Genomic DNA, 14,051 nt, shown 5'->3' with positions numbered 1-14,051 from the left:
AACATGATATTGTTAACATCTAGGCAAACTGGCAAGATAGTAGTAAAGAGAGAGCCAAAGAATTATTTGGAGCTCAGCTCCTAAAAGTAAGGTTAACATTAGCTTATCCTGCTGTTGCTGCCTTTCCCAGGACAACTTCTTCACAAAGGTTCTTTGTCTAAATCTCTGTTGCATTCATAGTGGTGGAATTGCTGGCATGCCTAAAATGCAAGACAGATGAGCATTAGCACTATTGGTCTGATCATTAGGGTCTCGGTGTGCTGTAGTAAGGAAAATTTTCTTCTGGTTTTTTAATTCTGAAATGAGATTTTCTTAAATTGTCAATGCATGCATTTTAGTTACACTATATTATTTATACACATCAAGATGTATTATTTATACATATTAAACAATGTTTGTATTAAAAGTTTTCAGTACAGATAAATGGCAGATATGCACCCCCTGTTAATGACGTATTTTACAGTGGCATTTGAAAGATGGGCATAGATGATGAAAGCGTTTTGGGAGAAAATATCTGTGACTTGTAAAGTACATTTTTCCTGAAGTGAACCCAAAAGAGTTTCATTCACATTAAAATAATCAGACAACAGGTGTTTCATATTTTGAAAAGGTAATTTACACAGGATAAGAATCATGCCACATAAAAATAATTTCTTCTCTCTTAAAAAGACTAGAAATAATCCTTGATGTAAGTCAAAGAGTTTGCAACACTTCTGGGAGAATAGTCCAGGTGAAAGAAGATTATTGTGTACAGGGTGAGCTATAATAAAAACTGTCAGTTCTGTCAACCTATTCCCTCTAAGGTCTATAGAGGATTAAAAGGATATTGAACATCATGTAACAGCTGTCTTCTATGTGAAAGGGATCACTATTGTGGTGAACAGAAATGTACTGGTTTAAAACACTCCGCAAGGCTAGGTGTGGCTGAGCCACAAGTGGTTGGTTTGGCAAATAAAGTGCTTGAGGAGCCGAGCAAATAAAGAGGAGGTTTGTCAAATAAAGAGGACTTGAAGGACCACAGGCTGAGTTCCAAATAAATAGTATCAGAGGCTTATTAATGAGGGTGTTTGTGCCTCTTTTACAATACTGGAATAATGTAGGATACCATCAAGTTTGGCAAGATAAACAATAAGCCATAATGTGTTCTTATCATGTTGAGGAAATATTAATTATGCAGTGTAAAATGTAGTTAACATTTCCAGAGAGGTTACAAATTGGCTTTTAACTATTTTCTTTTATAACTCTAAAAACTCTTAAGTTCTTAAATTAAAATGTTTTTGACTGTAATATAAATTGCAACAATAATTAGATTTCTGGGACAGTTTAGTTAATTTTGAGTACTGATTAATGCTTTTGAAAATATAGCAATTTCATAATGCATAAAATGAAAAAAAAAAAAAACACCATGAAATGGAAGCATTGTGTAGAATAAATATTGCTGTAAATCTGTGATATTTGAAATTCTTCTACTTAAAATAGAAACAGTTCTTTCAGTTCTGGAGTGCAAGAGAGGAAGTTGTTTACTCAATATATCCTTTATATAAGTTTTTATATATTTTTTTTATATGTGCAATTTTTTTTATTTTTTTTTTCTCTCTCTTTGTAATAATGAACTATGAGAAATGCATATCGATCCAGGTTATGGAATGAACTTCCTATTTAGAAGTAGAGTCAAATTTGCCCTCAAATTTTTAAATAGAGTTTCAAATAGTTGCAGTATATGCTGTTCCCTTGTGTCTGTTGTTCCCATGTTCATGAGTCTGTTGATGTGTTTGGCCAGTGGTGGGGGCATAAACATAAAGCTGAAAATTAAACTCAGGTAGGTTTTTCTTCTGAAAATGTATCCTGTATTTTTGTGAGTTGCTAAGTTCAACTTCATTCCTTCTTATATTTATTTCAAATAATCAGATTTGAAGACCCAGCTTCCCAAATACCTTTTCTTCCATTGCACAAAGCAGCAATCTTTAGACCAGTTATGTACTTAGTCCTGTTGGAAGGACTTGAAAAATTCATTTATCAGAGAGCAATGCTAACTTCTTAGCCAATCGCTTGTTGGGAGCAATTAGTCCATGGATTAGGCCTAAGATCTGAGGGCATATTGCACTACCTAAACCTAAATTCTAGTGCTAATGCAACATATTAAAATAAAAATGAAAGTACTACATGTGTTTACTTCTTATTTTAAACACATATGGCAACATCTGGTGTGTTATGTACCACTATGTAAATTCTGTAGTTTTATACAGAGCTCTCATTGGACTGTTTTAAACTTCTTAAGCCTAGCTGGAGGTGTTTGCAATGAGCTAAGTCAGTTGATTGTTCCATAGAGGATTTTTAAAGAAATGGTTAGAAAGAAATGTGCAAATGTAAGGGGCCTGTTAAAAACAACAACAAAAACAAAAGCACCCCCAAACAACAATAGGAAAACAAACAAACAAACAAAAAAACCACCACCAAATCCCAGTTTGCTTTTAAAGCCAATTAAAAAATCAATTTATTGCACTTTTAAAGCTAATTGACACCAGTGTCTACCCTGTTGTTCATGGCAACCACAAAAATGTAGCAACTTAAATACAACCTTTTTGAAGAGGTATGGCAATACCACCCTAATTTGGGAGAGAATATCAATAAAGGGACCAACCAAAGTTCATTAGAGAGATGCCACAATATAAGGGGCCATAAACTCCTAAGTTGAGGAGAAGGCCCAGAGTCTCCCAAGGACATCAGGTACTGTTTCCCATGATAATTTTCTGTGACAGACAGCACCAAAACTGCAATTGCTGCTACAGGATGTAAAATTCCAGGTGAAAGAAGATGCATTAATTTTGCTGTAACCCATAGCTACTGTCTGTTATCTAGAGCTAAAGTCTGACTTCCTGGCTGGCTACATTACCGTATGCAAACCTAGTAACAACAGTAGTATTAAAAATCAGACTTGAAGCAACATTGATATACTATGGAGTAGAAAGGGAAGATTATTATTTTTAATAGCCCCTTCCAAAACATAGAACACTTGTAAACTGGGAAGAAACCTTTGTCTTTTGGGTGTGATTTCAATAAATGAGAAAGAATAACATTCAAATGAAGAATCAGAGGTTCACACTGATTTCAATTGTAGAGGCTGAGATGGAATAACTACTTCAGGTAAAAGCATGTATTTGGGTTTCACATGAGAAGTGTACGATAGATTAGTGAAGATACCTGTCAGGAACTGCATGCTTGCTGTAGCCTATTTAATTTTTATTACTGGCATTCATGCCAATATACAAGCTGAGAGTATTATTTCTACACCAAGCACCAATGATTTTTTTTTTTTTTTGAAACATTACCATAATTTTGTTTCTGACACTGGAAATTGTAGATTTATTTGGAAACTATAGATTTATTTCTCCCATATCTGTGGTTTTCTTGTTTCACCATTAAGTGTTCCCAGCTCTCATTTTAGAGAGGGATACAAGAGACTTAGAATCAAGTGTCCTGACATCAGCATTCTTGGGGTTGTTCTTTGGGAACTTTAACTGGCTTCCAGTTTGTTAGGTGGAGTCAGCTCTACCATTCTCTTTAAACTACTTGGCCAAAGTGTCAGGAATTGGATACTGAATATTGTTGTGTACTATGTACTGCTTAGGTGGGTATTGGGGCTATCTTTCTGAGTAGCAGATAAAGCTTTAGAAACTTCTATAGGGCTGGAAACCCTTTTTCAAAATCAGTGTTTGTCCTGCAGAAACCCATATAAATGGATTAGGATTTAATCTGCTTCTAAACCTCTGCCAACAGTAACCATGATAAAGGTAATCTAGCTTGTTTTGTGATATACGAAAATTTGATAGGTTATCACTAATGATCCATTGCTGAATGTTACTTCAGATTATCTATTTCATTCCTGGCCTTTCAGCATACATGTGATTGCACTTTAGGTACTATTATTGCCAGTTACATAGACAATTGTTCACTGCAGTTTTACATAATGATGTAGCTAAATTGCCCTTCTTTATTTAGAAGCAAAGATGTGTTAAGGACTAGTCTGTTGGTCAAAAATATTGACTTTAAATTACGATAATTACAATATTTCAACAAGTAGACAATTAAAATTGTTAATTGAAAATTAGCTTTGTCTATGACTTCCTTCTTTCTTGCCTCTGTAAACAAAAGCGTAGAACAATTTTCTTGTGTCATGTTATCCCAAAGGAAAGAATTTGGTACATATATTTGTTACGTCTTTGTCTCCACCTCCCCCATTTATTATCTTTTATTTATATGTAGACATACTTTATGTTTCTCTTGTATTTCTTTTTTCCCCCAAAGGGTAGTATTTGTTCCAGAAATTTGCAAATCGTCTATTCCATTTTCCTTTTTTATTGCATTGAAAAAATTTTCACTACTTCTTAAGTGCCTTTTCCCTTTTATTACTTTCAGATGTTTGGAATCAACTGCTGTGTTGCTTTTTTTAATTATTTTTATTTTTTTATTTTTGGTTTTGCTTTTTTAGTACCTATGCTGTTAGAGGTAGGTAGAATGAATTTCTGTGTACACACAGTTTTGGGTGCTCATTTTGCCCCGAAAAAATTATTAGGTACAAACTTGAGAGCTGATAATATTGGGCTACCACATAAGTATCCTTTGCATGTATAATTTTGTGCCTGTAAGATATTTAAGCAGATTTACCTTAAATGTTAAGTAGCTTTAGCATTGCAATATCTTAAAATAAAAAGGTAAAGATTTTAAGTTCACTGGGGGATACATATGTATAATTTAACACTGTTCAGTAAGAGATGTAAATTTTGAGTTTAGATGTGTGGGAAACAAGGACTTCTGTTGTTATATAGTCACAAGCATGTCTGTAAAGCTATGCCAAATGATAATATTTGTATAAATATTTATATAAATATGCTATGCTTTCATAGCGTTTCTAGGAGCTTTATATCTACCTTAATTTACCATATGACAATAAAAGTGAGTTGAACCAACAGCTAAGTGCTTTCAAAATGAAAAATATCATTAATTTTCTTTAAGTTCCTCAGGTTAGTGGTACAAAGACCAAGGTGTTGCATTTTGCATGGGAATAAATACACATATAAAGTGAATACAGTATCTTTTAAGACTCAGCACAGCTTATATGGTTCTAAAGGTGATGTTGTTCCATGAACAAACAGGGAGAAACAACTGATAATAGAGTATTTTCTGATCGTAGGAAGCTTTTCCCTATATTTTTTACTAACAAATGCTGCCAAAACTACTTGGAGGTTAGCATAGGTCTAGCTTTGTCTAATGCTCTGTGTCTTTATGCCATCCAGAATAGTATGACTACTTGAAAACATAGATATTTCTTTTTAGCAGTGAGCATGTAGCTCTTCACTTATATTTGATGGAAGCAAGTAGGTGAATTAGAAAAATTTAATTTAAATTTCTACTTTGTTCTTTACATTATTTTGAGCTAAAACCATAGTAATGGAATTACCCTGTAAAACGAAAGGAGGGTTTTTGTAGAATGGGCAAGCAGTTAAAGAAAAAAGAAAAGATAAAGAAATGTAATACTTAATGTTTCTTCATGTGGGAACATGCATGTTGAATTGAAGCTCGTGGTAATTGCCAGCATATTCCCTTAAGCACGGTATTTTTCCTGTGGTTTCTGAAAGGATCAATCACTTGCAGCAATTTATGTAAAAAGTTCCCGGTGAATGATTCTGCTATTGTATTTACACTTTTTGCCCGGCTCACCAGAATGCAATACCTTACTGCAGCAAATGCACTTTGTAATATATATTATGGTATGGTCAAAGCATAATTTATTGTCAAATAGAAAAATAGGTCAACATGAATGTCACTTGATGATCATCCCCCCAAGTTTAATAAAACACCTCACCAGCATGCATTCTGCACAGTGCTTGATGTTTTATTAGGACTACAGTACCTTACAGTACCTAGCTATAGTGGGAGTGTAATTACTGAGCTGTCAGGGTGATAAGTGGGATTAATGGCAGCCTGGTGCACTTTAGTCTGCAGAGTGCTCAGAGAATGGGAAGATGGTCTTATTATAAGAGAAAGTCTGGACTGGCATATTCATGACACCCTCCCCTTGTCCCAAAAGCTTACATTCAAGTTGGTGTTGCCACCGTCCTCCCCTTTAAATAGCTGACATTTTCAACAGCTGTTATTTGTGAACCATTTCAAAATTCAAAAAAGATACAATTCGGTAAAGATGCTTAATAGCCACAACTGGAAAGCTGTGCACTGCTTATCCTGCTAGGTGCCATTCTAGTCAGTTTTGACATAAGATTGTTCTATACGTAGTCCACAGAAATGTATTTTATGTTAAGTGTTATTCTTTTGGTCTTAGATATAGGACTGCTGCATTTTAAAGTGAATCACATCCAGGAACATGAAGAGCCAGAAGTCATAATGGAATACTTGCTTTTTTTAAAATGTATGATTTTCTGCTTCTATTATTTCTTTACTGCCTACACAGACAAAATGATCTTCCAAGCCCTTACAGCGTCAGATTTTGCCTCGTGCATCTCCAATTTTCCTGGCTTCTAGTACTAGAACTTTTCTGTCTTCCAAGCTGCTTAGAATGCTAAGAGCATCCTCTTGACTCAGTGCTCTGGACACATGCACCTTTTGAGGTCCCCACTGGCATACCTTTGCTGGTTAAGGCATTTATAACATATGCTTGCTGTGCTGGGCAGCAACATATTTAACTACCACAGCTAAATTTGCAGGTGCTTTTCTGCCAGAGCCCTTTGACATCCTGGGCTAGCTGAACTAGCAGCCTGCCATGGTGTTGAACCTGAATGTGGCTTTACCATGTTTCCCTGCCTTTGCTGTCTATGAGACCTATTTTCCTTTAAATATTTCCTTTGGGACCCTTTTTCCATGAATAGATCTATGAGGAAATCCAAACAGTGCTACCACATGTATCTTCAAATTCAGGTGCAGTATCATTGGTGCCATGGTGGCTGCAATACCCAGCTAGACGACAATGAATGAGAAGATTAAAGACTAATTAATCTTTGGCTTTGCTTTCACTCTTATTCCACCCTTAACTGGAGGAGAAAAATACAAACAATGCATGTGACTGACAAAGTTAGAGCATTTTTTCACTTCAGGTCTTTTAGGCTTGTTCATTCCTTTTAATTTACTCGTCATTTGTGTTTTCTGTAGGACTCTTGCACTTCTCTGTGTTTGAAAGTAGTCTGTCCTAGCCAGTTGTGTACCATCATTTACTACTAAGTAATGAGGATTAAGGTAGAGTTGTGGGACTGTAAGTAGTTGTGTTCAGACAATATACAAAAACAAAACAAACAAACAAAAAACAACAAACAAACAACAAAAAAAAATATTTCATTTTCCAAAAGTAGTTGAAACTACAAATTTTATAAATTCTGCATGCTAGTAAAACTATTTGAAAGAGCATCTGGAATAATTTGGTGAATTAGAAGTGTGACATTTGACCTGTGATAATCACTGGTATGTAAAACCAAGAATTTCATGCAAATATCTTTGTGTTTATTAGAGAACCGTTTTCATTCTTCAGCTGACTTTTACCTTTTGTGATAGATTTATTTATTGTAACTTACATAGACAACCCTTAGGGCTTACTTCTTAGAAGGGACTTGTGCAAGCAACTTTACCAGTAAAACCCCATGCATGACTAGCAGGCACAGATAGTAGATCATTGCTATTTAAAATTTGTGTGTTTTAATATACGATAAAGTTTGTCATTAGGGATGACAAGAAGAGGGTCTTAGGCATTTCAGTTGGGAGTATGCTTAGGAATATTGAAGTGTTTTCAAAGGTCACAGACATATTTTAGGAAATTCATAGATAAGTGGCTTGAAAATTTACCAGCCGTTCTTGTTCTTTGGCACATACAGTACAAACTAGTTCCTTCCTCTTTGGAAATAGTTGATTTAATACATCTGATTGTCCAACGTCTAGAATGTAATCCACAGTAAAACTTGAAGAATTTTATTAATAAACTCTCATTCACAGCATTGGTGTTTTTCAGATGGGAAAATTAAATGGTCAGAAGTTTAGCAATCTTGGATACAAGGAGAAAAAAAAAGTGTAATTGGACATTGTTTCCTAATACTTTGTGTGCGTAGTCCACATTTGTAACTGCACCCTACTCACTTCACTTTGTAAAGTGGAGTCAACAGAATTTAATGTTTATTCAACTTAATTTGATAATGATCATGTAGCACTTGAGTTTTTAAATAGAAATTTTATGAAAATGCTTTGTATTATTCACTTGTGACTTATCTTCAACCACACTCACTTGAAAACATTATGCTATTGGCAGCATTTGTATTCTATGTCTCTGTGACACATTTTCTTTTATTCCTGTAGATGTTTGAAGTGTGCAGATGCCCCCTGTCAGAAGAGTTGTCCAACTAATCTGGACATCAAGTCATTCATCACAAGTATTGCAAACAAGGTAAAATCAGACTTGCCGTAGTACATGGAAGCAGATAGCAGTGATTGCTTGCAGTTCTGTTAATGTGATTGCATTACAAGGCTTGCCTTTGTAAAATGTTTACAACAGATACTTTAAAATTCAAGTAACCTAATTTTTAATTATTTTTACTGCTGTTCTGTGCTAGAACAGATAGCATATATTGCAAATCTACTTCTTTGTGTAACTATTGCTAAAAAGTTTTTGGTTTTGATGGTTTTCATGCATAATGGTATTAAAAAATGAGCATTACAATGCAGTGATTTAACTTTGCTGCTACCTGAGGTATTAGAGTTACAAAACTTTTCTTTCATGAAATATTGTTGTTGTTGTTTAACAAGTGATTATAATTAAAATTTGCTTTCAGCAGAAATCTAACATGAAAGTGGTCATCTCAAGGAATGTTTTCTCACTGTTGTACTTTATAGTAAGATGCTCTGGCTAATGCAAATGTGGACTGTCACTTAGACTAGCAGTAAATTATTACAGGAACAAATTGAGCCCTCTTTTTTGGAGGTATGGTATCTTTTCCTTTCTTAATAGGCTATTTTACTGTAATAATAATGAAAGCTTAAAAACTTTATTTCCATTTGTGGTCTACATACTACTTTTAACAGTAAGAAATAGGAATAAACAAAAATGACTGCAAAGTTAATATGACAAGATTCATTAGGCTATCTGGGATAGTCTAAAGATGACTGGATATTATTACCCCTTGCAGTCTCAAAAACTTAATTCCCACCAATCATTTTCAACAGTGTGATTTGTTTATCTGTATGAACCCAACTAAACTCATGAACCACAGGAGGTGATACAAAGATTTTCTGGCTGCATGTTTTGCTCCAGCCCATCTTGCTGTTGGATGCAACTGAAAAGGCCCACGCAGGTAGAGATGGAGAGAAGTGGGCAACAGCAGTGCTGCCATGCATGAGCCAACAGCCACCTTGCTTGTACTGGGCTCTGTACTCTGGGGAGAAGACACTGGTAAATTTTGCACCTTAACAAGAAACATTAGGATAAGAGGAGATATTAAGATACATGTATCAATTATAATACAACTGTGTGTTGATGTGGGAATTGGCATTATGCCCAGCATCTGCATATAGACAGTTTTCTTATATTATTTGTACCTTGTCAGTGTAGCATTTGTATTTATGAATGTAGGCATCTGTTTGTGACCATAGTATAGCATGGAGTATATTGCTTGTTATTTCCTCTGGCAGGCATTATGAAGGAGATGAACTGAACAGAGAAGGTACAAGACAGTAGCAAAGCTATTAGTCTCATCCTGTGATCACGTTGTAGTTCTAGCAAGAGCAAAGCAAATTTTATGAAAGTATTTTACCAGGGTGGCCTTTCCTGATTGAGGGTTAGTTGTGTTACTGCCTAGGATAGGATAGGGGGATGCATTAGTGAGGAAAGAAAAGGGGCCTTAGTATGGAAACTGGGAGTAAAGAATAAGAAGGCAAACTGAAAATTACAACAGAAAATGTCTGAAGAACTGACACCAGCAGCATCTTAAAATGATAAATTTGGTGGGTCTTTTAAATTCTCACAGCCACAGAAATGTAATGCCCTTTTGTGACTTGGCAGAAAGGGTCAGTCATTTTAACAGCTGATTCATTCTGAATTCTGTGAATCCATTACAGAGGAGAGGAAGTCAAGGTGGGGTGACTGCAGAGCTTTGAGAGTTACATTTTGGCAAAGGTGTACTGGAATAATAACAGGAATCTGCCTTATAGATGTGAAGTCTTTGCCCTGCTGACACCAATGGGCGCACTCTGCAAGGTTTTAATAGGGGCAGATTTTACCTGTCTGATGGTCAGTGAGGAAGGTCAACCCTGTAGTGTTTAGGCTGTTTGATAACTCTTTTAAAGCATCTTGGAAGCTGCAGATGCTCGGTAAGACTCTGCATTTGCCCTGAACAAGTGACCTGATCAGTTGATGTTTTATCAGAAAATTCTGCTTTAGAAAAGAATTGCAGTATACTGCTATTCTATTAGGAGACTTATGATTCTGTAGGGGAAAACCTGTGTCTCAGATTACTGAAATGTACTTACCGCCTTTCTTCTTGGGTCCCATCCCTAGTAGTAGCTTCTATATCCAGTACGCAACTGTAGTTTTTATAAAAAAGCATACTGTGATTTTGGTACCTGCTTTTGCCTCATGTTGATGCCTGGTAATTGCATAGAATGAAGGACACTTTCACACACAGGAAGTATTAAAAAGTCAGATAGTCAGTTTCTGTTAGCCATGATAATTGGATGGGAACTTGCATGCCTCTAATCAGCACTGCATCTATGAAATTCATTTTCAAGTAGAAGTTTACATGCAGGCTGACCCTTTGCTTTCTCTCCTTACCCTAAAAGGAAAGAGAAATCCAATATTGCATAGTTATGGGAGCATTTCTCTGAGACAGAGAATTCTGACTTAAAATAAAATAAAACAAAATATACTTAGCAAATAGGTGAGGTCATGGGCTGAGCAACAAGGCTGGGAAATCCTGCTTGCTTATGGCTTCCACGTCAATGGCTGTACCGCCTGTAATTCATGTACCAAGCAGGGAAGTAAGCTTAAAGGAAACCCAACCTTGTCTTGATGGATGCATTCTTCTAGGCTGAATTTTTCGTTTGTTGAATTTACTTCCAATGCATTTGATAGAAATTTTCTATAACAGATTCTGTTCAGGAAGAGTAACACTACATTCTTACATTTTCCTTTATTAATAGGATGTTTTTCTAGGTATATATGTTTAATATTATTTTTTTCCTTTTTAAATATTGCACTTTGAAACTTGTGCTTTCTACAAAGTTAGTGGAAAAATTATGGTAGAAGTTGAGAGGGAGATAGGGAAAGTTGAAATGGTTCACTTGAAGTCCTGGCCCTGGGGACGTTGGTGTGGTGGGTACTGCAGTGTCCTCTCCTCTGTTTCATTCTACTGTTGTGGTGTTTGAGGTACCTGCACCATCTGCTTTTAGAGCAGACAGAAGTCGAGAACAGTGCATTTTTGAAAACCACACTGAAACTTCAAGCTTATAATTTGGGAAGTTTTTAATGGAACCAGCAAGTAATTTCTCACTATGTTCCATAGCTGTTCACTGTACTTTTTCTAAAATTGTATTAAAATTATTATCCAGATATCATTCAGCAATACACTTGCTGAATATTTTTGCACTATTGTTGTAAGTGTACTTCACACTGTCAAAGTTTTGTTAAATGCCTTTGAAAATGCTTTTCAAAATGATACATCTTTTTGTTGTTTTCACCTTGTAAATACATTTTCTTTTTTAATCCAATAGTTTATAAATACATCTGTTAGCTTCTAGACAAAATAAAAAGTTGAGGTGCAGAATATTCAGGTACTTAAGTAAGTCCTGGAAATTCAAGTAGAGTTTCTGGGCTTATTTGAAGTTCTTCTCCCACTTCTGAATCTTGCTTCATTATTCTCTCAAGAAGCTCCCTGCAGTAGGTTACCCTTCTAGCTGTTTAGAGGAGATTCTGTTCAATAAATTCCTCATCTATGTCTAAGCAGTAAGCAGTATGCTATTCAGGTATTTATTTAAACATTATTCATTATTAATATGGAGTATTTAGACAGCAATGTACTGGAAATGAATTACTTTGTCAGATATTTAAGAGCTCTATTGTATGTAGTTGGTTTTGTTGGAAAACTGCTATAGCAATCATAAAAGGTCAGGGATTCTTGTTCTCTGAAGCCTGAGGCTTTTTAGATATTTAGAGGCCATGTACAATGTAGCTGTTCTTCGCTGCTCTGCCATTAGACCTCAGCTCAAGAGTAGAAGAGGGAGAGGGAAGGAGGGGTTGTTTCTGGGTTGAGAGGGTAATTGAATTGCCAGGCTCAATGAGCCTTGAGCCTCTTTGAGAAAAAGGATGTCACTTATGCTGCATTGTATTAGGCCACTGTGACTCAGTAGACTTTAGGCCACAACTTCTGTTCTCCTTTTCCATACAAACTGGATTACAACTCCACTTTCTAAAGGTACAATCTAGTCCATTGTGTCTTCCCAGTGACAGTTTCTCAGTTCATACAGACTGCTTGCAGTTGCATCTCTTGGAAACCAGACTTCAAATTCCCCATGCACATGATGTTTTTAAACATCAGAAGATGCCGAGTGTTCAAACTTCCATCTGTTCTCTCTTTATGTACAACCTTCACGTTGCAAAGTGTGTATTCTTTGTTTTGTAATAGACAAGAGCCATCTTCATCATCTCTTCCTTTAAAACAACAACAACAAAAAAAAAAAGGGAAAAAAACAAATCACATTTAGATGCTGCAGGAGAATGGTTTTCCCTTGCTTCATTCTCTCCTCTGAAATAGTCCCAGGAGAGATCTTAGGGATTTTGTGTCATCCTTTCCTTGTGTTGGTATGTCAAAGCAAGAAGTGAAATGGAGTTTGGTAAAATGGAGCTCCAACACTTGTCATCCTTTAGGGCTGGTACAATCAAGTATTACATCAGCAGGGAATCCTGTAGCTCTCAGCTGAAATGCTTGCTGCCTGTCCAGCTTTCCTCCTGTTAAGCAGAAGTCTGTGCTAGAAGAAGCTACTCATTGAAGAGCAACAGCTGCTCATGTACTCTGCCTTTGTACTGTGCAGTGAGACAATCTTGGATGTTTTGTTACTGGACACCTTCATGGTTGAGTAGTCACAGTGAAAAACAGCCGATGGTGCAGTTAAGGCAAGGCATAGGGATATTAAGTTGTGTTACATGGCACAGGCATAAAAAGTGACTGACTCATCCTTTATAGCCTGAGTTAATAATGAAGAACTGGGGATGCAGAAGTATCTTTTGTGATATCAGTACTCAAAACTGCACTTTGTCACTGCAGTCCTCTGTGACTGATCCTACAGTTTTCTCCTTGTTCAGTTTGACCATCTTCTCCCATACCTGGTCTGAGCTGACAGGTTCACCATTTTCTAATAGATCTCATAGGTGGGTGTAAGCCTTCTGGTAAGCATTAATATATATATGTGTGTGTGTATATATATATATATACACACACACATATATACACACACACATATATACACACACACATATATACACACACACATATATACACACACATATATATGTATATAAATAAAAAAAACACACTGCCTTCTGTATAGGACTGTAGGACTGTTTGGACCATGCTGGTAGGGAAATGGTAGAGTAAGAGCTGAATGACAGAAAAGTATAGGATAGGTGTGAAACACATGAGTAAGTTTTAGAGAAATCACAGAATCACAGAATCACAGAATTTTCTAGGTTGGAAGAGACCTCAAGGTCATCGAGTAAAACTGGAGGAAATAAGGGTTTTCAAGGGAGAAATGGGAGAGGGAAGGAGCTAGAGGGTATAAAAGGATACCAAAGGGGTAAAGGTGAAGCTGAAGTTTGGGAGATTGAAGGATTAAAGGAAAAAATGTATGTGGCAGTATACTGGAAATGAGAAAGAAGGAAAAGTGGGTAGACAAAGGAAGGCAAAAGACAAAAAGCAGTGGGATTATTAAGGGAAGATGAAATGAAGAAAAGATTGCAAGAGAGAAAGGGTGGTGAGAGGCAAAGGACTGTGACAGGTGAGAGAAACAGAATG

The 14,051-nt window shown here is 36.0% G+C and overlaps 1 protein-coding gene across 4 annotated transcripts in view; it reads left to right on the top strand.

The window, feature by feature from the left end:
• The window catches only part of DPYD (dihydropyrimidine dehydrogenase), a 355,040-nt gene that overhangs the window by 91,834 nt on the left and 249,155 nt on the right, over positions 1-14,051 (top strand). For all 4 annotated transcript variants that reach the window (XM_084526956.1, XM_084526955.1, XM_084526957.1 and 1 more), the window contains one exon: positions 8,350-8,437. In XM_084526956.1, coding sequence (XP_084383082.1) covers positions 8,350-8,437 — 88 coding nt within the window. The remainder of the gene's footprint in view (positions 1-8,349; positions 8,438-14,051) is intronic.

The sequence above is a fragment of the Aythya ferina genome (assembly GCF_964211825.1).
Source record: "Aythya ferina genome assembly, chromosome: 8".
Classification (NCBI taxonomy): Eukaryota; Metazoa; Chordata; class Aves; order Anseriformes; family Anatidae; genus Aythya; species Aythya ferina.
This window is presented reverse-complemented; position numbering and strand designations above follow the sequence as displayed.